The sequence below is a fragment of the Fukomys damarensis genome, unplaced genomic scaffold, assembly GCF_012274545.1.
Source record: "Fukomys damarensis isolate Sample0158 unplaced genomic scaffold, DMR_v1.0_HiC HiC_scaffold_39, whole genome shotgun sequence".
Classification (NCBI taxonomy): Eukaryota; Metazoa; Chordata; class Mammalia; order Rodentia; family Bathyergidae; genus Fukomys; species Fukomys damarensis.
Genome location: NW_022900951.1, coordinates 56,045,005 through 56,053,862, shown reverse-complemented (window position 1 = coordinate 56,053,862; position 8,858 = coordinate 56,045,005). Strand labels below are relative to the sequence as shown.

Here is an 8,858-nt window from a genome sequence, read left to right as displayed (position 1 = left end):
TAATATATATTATATATATATATATTTTTTTTGTACCAGGGATTGAACTCGGGTCCTTGCGCTTGCAAGGCAGGCCTCCGAACCACTGAGCTAAATCCCCGACCCTTACAGGATATATTTTTAAGGAAGTGGGTGCCTACCTAGGTGGGATGGGGCATGTGGAGATTGTAGTTCGTTTTCAGAGAAAAGGCAGTGTCAGCATCAATTCTACCTTTAATGATACTGAAAACTTCTTGTTTTTAGAATATTACCTTGGTCCTTCTACCATTCTAGGGATACTCCTGAGGGCTATCTAGATGGAAGATTTCAAATTGTGGATTTGTGGCTTTCTTCTTGATAGCCAGGAGCAAGGAATCTTCTTAGCTACTGTTGCTGAGAGCCAGAGAAGACTAGACCTGGGGTGACGAAGGGAAAGCTTAGACTTCCCAGTTATATTTGGAGTATCCCTTAATGACACTATCCTGGAACAGAGGTAAGGAAAATGGAGAACTAGTTCCTTCAACAAGAACATTCATTTGTTTTGATCTACAGGCCAGACTTCTGAGTCAAAGCCCCAGACACCTTCTCAAACCAAAGTGGAAAACAGCAACACATTGAAGATCCCAGAGGAAAATGGGAATTTGGGCAAGGTTAGGACCAAAACCAACAGGGATGCCAGGTGTGGTAGCACATGCCTGTAATCCCAACACTTGGGAGGCTGAGGCAGGAGGATTGCCACAAGTTGGAGGCCAGCCTGGGCTGTATAGTGAGTTCAAGGCCAGCCTGAACTGTATAGTGAGACCCTGTCTCAAGGAAAAAAAAAAAAAACAACAGGGAGGATAATCTTGGAGGATACTATAGTTGGTAGCACTAATGTTCCTTTGTCTCTGCAGATCCCTGTGAAGACCCAAACAGCTCCAGCTGCTCCCACCCCTCCTCCACCTCCACCACCCCCAGCAACACCCCGTAAAAACAAAGCAGCCATGTGTAAGCCGCTGATGCAGAACCGAGGAGTGTCCTGCAAGGTGGAGATGAAGTCCAAAGGGAGTCAGACAGGTGAGCCAGAGTACTTAGTACCACGGGTTGTATTCAAGTCCTAGGCCCTTCAGCCCAATGTCCAGGGATTGGACCCGGGCAATTCATAGGTGACTGAAGGATTGTGCATATGGTTATCCTATAATGATGGGTGTTTTTTCTCAACTTTTGGTTCAAGGGCAGTTTTCAGACAGTAAGTGTGTATTAGAGCTTTTAGGGGTGGCAGGTCAGCTTTGGGTCTGGGGTCAGGTGTGATTGTCTAGCAAGGGCTCTGAGACCCCTTTCTCGTCAGCAGAAGAGTGGAAGCCACAGGTGATTGTGCTGCCCATCCCAGTGCCCATCTTTGTGCCAGTGCCTATGCATCTGTACTGCCAGAAAGTCCCGGTGCCTTTCTCGATGCCTATCCCGGTATGTTTCCCTGCCCCTCCTGGATTGAGACTCGCCTCTCTCCCTTATTCTCATCAGCTGGCTCTCTGATTTTTTGGTGTGGTTCTTGATCTTTAGTTGGGATTTGTGCCTCCAGGTACCTGTGCCCATGTTCTTGCCTACTACCTTGGAGAGCACAGACAAGATTGTGGAGACCATTGAGGAGCTGAAAGTGAAGATTCCTTCCAATCCTTTGGAGGCTGACATCCTGGCTATGGCAGAAATGATTGCAGAGGCTGAGGAGTTAGACAAAGCCTCATCTGACCTTTGTGGTATTCTCTGGATGGCAGTGATGCTGGAGATAGGGTGCAACCAATCTGTCTGCCTCAGGGGGTGGAGAATGGTGAACTTGGAATGGGGAGAATTATTGGGATCAGCCCCTGAAGGTCTTTGTGGGTGCCAGGCTGGAGATGCAGCAACTGAGCTGACTTCTCTGCCTCCCAGATCTTGTGAGCAACCAGAGTGCAGAGGGACTTCTGGAAGACTGTGACTTGTTTGGACCAGCCCGAGATGATGTGTTGGCTATGGCTGTCAAGATGGCCAATGTCTTGGATGAGCCTGGGCAAGACTTAGAAGCAGACTTCCCCAAGAGTAAGTAGGATTAAAAGCATTTATGCCATCAAGAAAGGAGTGTTTCTTGTGACCCTGAGCATGTCACTAAATGGTGGTTAGTGTGACCCTAAGAAGGTTCTCACAGAGAATAGTGTTAGAGATAGCGGGGTGTGCATATGTTACTTTTTTTTGTGTGCCCAGGTCTGGCTTTTTTTTTTTTTTGACACAGGGTCTCACTATGCAGTTTACACTGGCATTGAACTCACTCTGTAGCCTAGGCTGGCCTTGAACTCGTGGCAATCCTCCTGAGTCTACCTCCTGTGTGCTGGGACTACCACCACATCTGGCATTATTTACCCCCTTCCCCTGGTACTGGGAATCACACTCAGGACCTTACGCTTGCCAGGCAAGCACAGCACCACTGAGCTACATCCCTGGCCCAGGCATTATTTACTTTTTGTTTGTTTGTTTGTTTTTAGTACCAGGGATTGAACTCAGGACCTTGCACTTGCGAGGCAGGTGACAGCACCACTGAGTTAAGTCCCTGGCCCGTTATTTACTTTTAATTTTGATTAAAAAACAAGATTTTGCCACTGTCACCATATTGAGTATACAGTTCCTGTTATGTGTACTCACAGTGCTGTGTTTGTGTTTTGTGTTTTTGTTCCTCTGAGCATAGGTTTGGTAATAGCTTTGTAGCTTCTGGTTGAGTCCAATGAAGCTGTCCAAGAGGCTCATCTGGAGTCAGGTGGGCAGAAAAGCAAGGGTGTGATAGGACTGCGAGGCTGAAGTCTTAAGAGATTGGATTTTTCTTTCTTCCTTTCTGATAGATCCTTTGGACATCAACCCTAGTGTGGACTTCCTCTTTGATTGTGGCCTGGTAGGGCCTGAGGATGTGTCTACTGAACAAGACCTTCCCCGAACCATGAGGAAGGTGAGGACTGGGGCTCCTGCTATATCGACAGAAGGAGGTTGGAGGCCCAAAGGGGAGGGACGGGTGTGCTTACAGCCAAGCCAGTGACCTTAATTTGACCTCTAACCTCCTCTCTCCAGCATGAGGAATACTGAGATATAGCCAAACTCTGTTGTCCCCCAGTTCACAAGGTTATCAGAGCTGTTCTGGAGCTCCGTGCCATGGAGGTTTCCTGTGTTCTTACCTCATCCCCCAACCCTGGTGGTAAACACTGCTCTGATGGGTTTCCATGGTGACCCTAGCCTTATCTCTTCCATTGCTCTCCCTTCTCTTCCCCGCCAGGGTCAAAAGCGGCTGGTGCTTTCTGAAAGCTGTTCACGGGACTCCATGAGCAGCCAACCTAGTTGTACTGGTCTCAACTATTCATATGGCGTCAATGCTTGGAAGTGCTGGGTACAGTCAAAATATGCCAATGGAGAAACCAGCAAAGGTGACGAACTCCGCTTTGGCCGTAAGTACTCAGGGGAAGAAAGAAGAGTAGGGAGGAGGAGAAAGGGGAAGGGGGTTTACCTGTAAGTCAGCTGAAAATGTCTAGGAATGATAAGGTTGTGATCACATAAGGTTGCCCTGTGAAGGTGGGGAAAAGTTGTACATTAAAGAGATGCACTGGCTGGGTGTGGTGGCACATGCCTGCAAGCCCAGCACTCAGGAGGCTGAGGCAGGAGAATTGCTGTGAGTTCAAGGCCAGCCTGAACTACAAAAGCAAGACCCTGTCTCAAAAAATCAAAAAAGTAAAATAAAATAGCTTCACTGTCTCAGTTCAAGGCTGAGGGCTTTTATTTACTTATTATTATTTTTTGTAATGGAGATCGAACTCAGGCCCTTGCTCTTGCAAGGCAGGCGGCAGGACCACTGAGCTAACTCCCCAGCCCAAGGCTGAGGGATTTTTGTAGTTGAGGGATTTGTTCAGGAGCTAGGTGTGCTAAAGGGCTAATGGTGGTGGAGCTAAGTGAAATTCTCCATGCTGAGTTTTCTTAATCCTACCCACCCCTACTACATATCACTGCAGCCAAACCCATGCGTATCAAAGAAGATATTCTCGCTTGCTCAGCTGCTGAGCTCAACTATGGTCTGGCCCAATTTGTGCGAGAAATCACTCGACCCAACGGTGAACGATACGAACCTGACAGTATCTACTATCTGTGTCTTGGCATCCAGCAGGTACACCTTGCATATCATTTTGTTTCCCATCACTTTCAACACAGCAGACAGGATCCTACTGGAACTGCACTTGTTTCCTACCCCAAACAGGCAGCTTGCTTTATTATCCTATGAAAAATAGGACGTGAGCTGTCAGTACTCCTGTACTCATTGCTATGTGGGTCCATTTACCTTGAACCCATCTCAGAGGAGAGGGATGAGTGGGGCTGGGCTCCTGGAGTGGGAGATGATGTTTAGTTCTCACTGGGAGAGGTCAGCCACATATTACCTGACAAGGGAGTCCGGGCTTCTGAGGAATGTCTTCTCTGTGCCTGCTCCTCTTCCAGCAAAGCCTCAGTACTTCAGAGGTGTAGGAACCTGCCCCCACCCCCCCACACACACAGCACTGTGGGTCACCTAATAAACTAACCAGCTGTTTCCTGTTGTTTCCTAATTGGTGTCAAAGCCACCAGGCCTGGGATCATTGTCTTTCCTGTAAGACTTAGAGTCTGGCTTTATGTGTCTTTTCTTTCTCCAGTACTTGCTCGAAAATAACCGCATGGTGAACATTTTCACGGACCTTTACTACCTGACCTTCGTTCAAGAACTCAACAAGTCTCTGAGTACCTGGCAGCCCACACTTCTCCCCAACAGTAAGGGGCAGGAACTTAACCCCAGTTCCCTTTCTTATCTTCTTCCAACACACTGGCCTGCCATTTTTCAGAAAGGAGTCGAGAGCATGAACATGTAATTCGATGCCTCAGGGTTTAGAGCTAGCAGAGCAGGTGCCCCTGCCCTTACAGGTGAGGAGAGAATCAAGACTTAGGTCTGAGCCATGTGCAGTGGTGTGCATCTGAAGCCCTGGCTGCTTGGAAGGCTGAGGCAGGAGAATCATTGCAAGTTCGAGGCCGGCCTGAAAGTGAGGCCTTGTCTCCAAAGAGCAAAAATAAAAGCACCTTAGGTTTGAAGAGCTATCTCTAGGACCCAAAAAAGGGATGACCTAGGTTTGGGTGGTAAATAAAGAAGAAATCATGATGTTATGAGACTTCAGGGTTTACGTTTACTGCTTACAACTTGAGGATGTGAGAGAAGCTCCAAATGCAGGTAGAAAGTGTATAAAAATGCTGAGTCATTGTGTCGTACAGCTGAGCGTCTCTCACCAAATGAAAAGTGTAGGGTCAGTGCACATGCACAGGACTGTGTTGGGAGAAGCAGTTGGGTTTGGGTAGTCCATTCTGAGCGGCCTCTCTTGCGTATTGCAGATACAGTGTTTTCACGAGTGGAAGAAGAGCATCTCTGGGAGTGCAAGCAGCTGGGGGTCTACTCACCCTTTGTCCTTCTCAACACCCTCATGTTCTTCAACACTAAGTTTTTTGGGCTGCAGACAGCTGAAGAACACATGCAGCTCTCTTTCACCAATGTGGTGCGGCAGTCACGCAAGTGTACTACCCCTCGAGGTACCACCAAGGTGGTGAGCATCCGCTACTATGCCCCAGTCCGTCAGAGGAAAGGGCGAGGTATGAGGCTGTTCCCCTCCTCTGCTTTTGCTTCTTCTCTACACTTTCCCTACCATGTTCCACCATACTTGCTGGTTGGCCCGCTCCTGCCACCAGCTTCCCTCTCTTCTATTCCCATGTTTGCAGAAAAGATGAAAACAGTCCTTCTGGCTCTCAGGCAGTGGTTGTTGCATAAGTGGGAGGTCACCTGGCTGCCTGTTCCCCATCTTTGCCCATTTCAAGGCAGTGTGCTTGCTTACCTAGTGTTTGGGGGTACTGGACTGGTAGGAAGCTGGTAAAGTGTGTTAGGCTATCAGGGAGAGTTAACAGTGAATGACAGGCTTTCCGTGATTGAGAAATTATCTTGGCTTCCATTCATTCTGGCCCTGGAAATCTTCCCTGTCTGAATGTGGGTCCCATGATCCCTTCTCTGGACTTGCACCTCTACCTAGACTGATGCATGCGGATTGGGGCCAACATTGTTTCTCTGTCCTGGAAGGCAAGCCTAACCTTGAAACATGGACTGTTTTGTCAGTCTGTACTGTATGACTTCTGAGGTCACCTCTTCAAGGTGTCAACTTTGGGGAGACTTTTTCTTGGTACCGGGGATCGAACTCAGGACCTTCCACTTGGCGGCGGAACCACTGAGTTAAATCCCTGGCCATTGGGGGAGACTTTAAAAGATTTTGGCAGTAAGAATGAGGAAGAGGCTAGGCTGCAAAGCAGCACCCCTACAAAATGTTTGGTTGGTATGGAGAGACAGACTGACATGACACTTGACACATAGTCCCCACCCTTTGTGGTGCTGAGTCTAGAAATCAGGACCTTGCATGTACCACTGAGCTACACCCTCAGCTTTCCTTTATGAGTTTATATTTTGTGTCCCAAGACCTTTCCCTTGTGTCCTGGATTGCGCTCTGAAAGGTAGTTTGTTCAATCTATACTCTTTTTTTATTTTTTTGTTTTTTTGGGGATAGTTTCTTTTTTTTTTTAATTTTGGTATCGGGGATCGAATTTGGGACCTCGCACAAATGAGGCAGGCGGCGGAACCACTGAGCTAAATCCCTGACCCTTGGGATAAAGTTTTAGTTTTGTTTTCCATACTGGGGATTAAACTCAGGATCTGCTGCTTGCAGGGTAGGCGCAGTGCCACTGAGCTAAATCCCTGGCTGGTTTGGATTGGTTTTTTGAGACAGTGTCTTGTTATGTAGTTCAGGCTGGCCTTGAAGTCACTATGTAGCTCATGCTGGCTTTGAACTCACAGCAATCCTCCTGCCTCATCCTCCCAAGTGCTGGGATTACAGGCATGCACACACCTGGTATGGGCCTATACTCTTAAGAAATCTAGGTCATTTCCCTCCTTCGCAGACACGGGTCCTGGGAAACGAAAGAGAGAAGATGAAGCCCCTATCTTAGAGCAACGTGAGAACCGCATGAATCCCCTCCGCTGCCCTGTAAAGTTCTATGAGTTTTATCTCTCAAAATGGTGAGTTGGAGGGTTTTGAGGAATGGCATCAGCATGTAGACCCAAGGGATCTTCTTTGCCTCCATACTGATTTGTCTGTCTTCCCCCACCGCACCCCCCACTGCAGTCCTGAAAGCCTCCGGACTCGAAATGATGTGTTCTACCTGCAACCTGAAAGGTCCTGCATTGCCGAGTCCCCTCTTTGGTATTCTGTGATCCCCATGGACCGTAGCATGTTGGAGAGCATGCTCAATCGCATTCTGGCTGTGCGGGAGATTTATGAAGAACTGGGTCGTCCTGGGGAGGAAGACCTGGACTGAGTACATGTGCCACCTCTATCCATCTTTCACATCAGTGTCCATCCTGTGGTCCCATCCTGCAGGGTGAATGGCCCAGGAACCAATGCTACTCTTTCTGAAGGCCCCTGACTACCCCTTTCTACTCGCCCATCCCCTGCCTTCCCTGGGAACTCCTGACTTTTACCTTCTTCAGTACCGCTTGACAACCACAGGGCCTTGTAGCAGGACTAATTCCCCAGTGATGGGCACAACCAGCTGGCTCAGTTTCTTTATGGTTCAGAGTAAATCCTTTCTCTTGGGGCCAGACTGGGGTGGAGTGTCAATAGCTCTGGTGATCCTGTTGGCTTTGGGTTTCCTGATCTACCTGCATAGATGAAGCCCCTTGTTCCTAGTGTGATCTAGGGAAGAACGAAGCTGCCTTCTCTGCCCTTTGCTCACTACTTTCTCTTCCCCAGTACCACGTGAAAGGGTCTGTCTGAAAGGTGAAGTGATGAAAGTAACAAGAGGACCATTTACCTAAAACAGAGCTTAGAAGCGCTTCCCCTCCCGTGAGATAATTCGTTTTTGGCACCTTCTCACCACCATGCGCACCCCACCCCACCTCACCCCAGTAAGCACCAACCCTTGGTGCTACTGTTTCTAAAGAGTTCCAAATGCTTTCTTTTCTTCAAAGGCAGAGAATGACTCTTATGTATGGGGAGCAGACTCCTGTTGTGCAGACTCCTGTCCCCTTGGTTTATGTGTTTGTCTCTCTCTGCCATCTTAGGTTGGCATGAGCCATGGTGTCCACATGCTTAGCCCCCTCTGTGATTGCCTCCCTTTAATTCCATAGACAGACTCCCAAGGCAAAAACTACCTTCTGACTTGGTTTGGGGCTGGGTTCCCTGCTCTTGTTCTCCTTGATCACAAGAGCCAGGCCAAACCTTTGGGGACCTGGGTCATGGAGGATGGGGTCTCTGATCAAAAGATAGGTGAGCTGTGGGGGTGGGTCCCGTGGGTCCCGCCCCGCTCCTACTACCTACATCTTCTCTTTTCCCTATCTTCCCTTTGTAGTCCAAGAAAACTATTAGTGTCCAACAAAGGGGGTACCCAGTTTGTTCCCTATTGGCTTTGCTGTTCCCCGGCTTCCTTTTTGTGTTTCTATAACTGTCACCAGTTTAGCCATTGTTTAAATTGTATATATTGTTCTGAGGCTCCTGGCCTATCCCTTCAGTGAGCCGTGCCTGCCCTGTGTTGTAGTGAAAAGCTGTTGTCACAACTAACCTTCTGTCTCTGGAATTGTTTGTTTCAAATAAAGAGTTAAAATTGTCTTTTGCCTTCTCTGGAGGAGGGAGAGTGATGTTTGGAGGGCAGAGGAGTGTAGACCAACAATGCTGTATGAGTTCAGGTCTCAGAGTATAAAGAGCTCAGGTGTCCTATCGCAGTTTGAGAACCATTCTTACATAACTCACTGAATGAATCTACTATAAGTTTGTTTTCTGTTCTTGAGACAG

General features: G+C 48.2%; 1 protein-coding gene across 9 annotated transcripts in view; it reads left to right on the top strand.

Annotated features, from left to right (window-relative positions):
• Positions 1–8,658, top strand: part of Zmym3 (zinc finger MYM-type containing 3) — a 16,934-nt gene extending 8,276 nt beyond the window's left edge. For 5 of the 9 annotated variants that reach the window (XM_033760166.1, XM_010607934.3, XM_010607933.3 and 2 more), the window contains exons 15-26: positions 532–629; positions 873–1,035; positions 1,310–1,422; positions 1,538–1,712; positions 1,885–2,031; positions 2,823–2,926; positions 3,248–3,416; positions 3,975–4,126; positions 4,644–4,758; positions 5,368–5,622; positions 6,970–7,087; positions 7,194–8,658. In XM_033760166.1, the coding sequence (XP_033616057.1) occupies positions 532–629; positions 873–1,035; positions 1,310–1,422; positions 1,538–1,712; positions 1,885–2,031; positions 2,823–2,926; positions 3,248–3,416; positions 3,975–4,126; positions 4,644–4,758; positions 5,368–5,622; positions 6,970–7,087; positions 7,194–7,386 (1,802 nt within the window). In that variant the 3' untranslated portion in view covers positions 7,387–8,658. The remainder of the gene's footprint in view (positions 1–531; positions 630–872; positions 1,036–1,309; positions 1,423–1,537; positions 1,713–1,884; positions 2,032–2,822; positions 2,927–3,247; positions 3,417–3,974; positions 4,127–4,643; positions 4,759–5,367; positions 5,623–6,969; positions 7,088–7,193) is intronic. The other 4 variants (XM_010607939.3, XM_010607936.3, XM_010607938.3 and 1 more) reach the window with 2 other exon arrangements.
• The last annotated feature ends 200 nt before the right edge of the window (positions 8,659–8,858 follow it).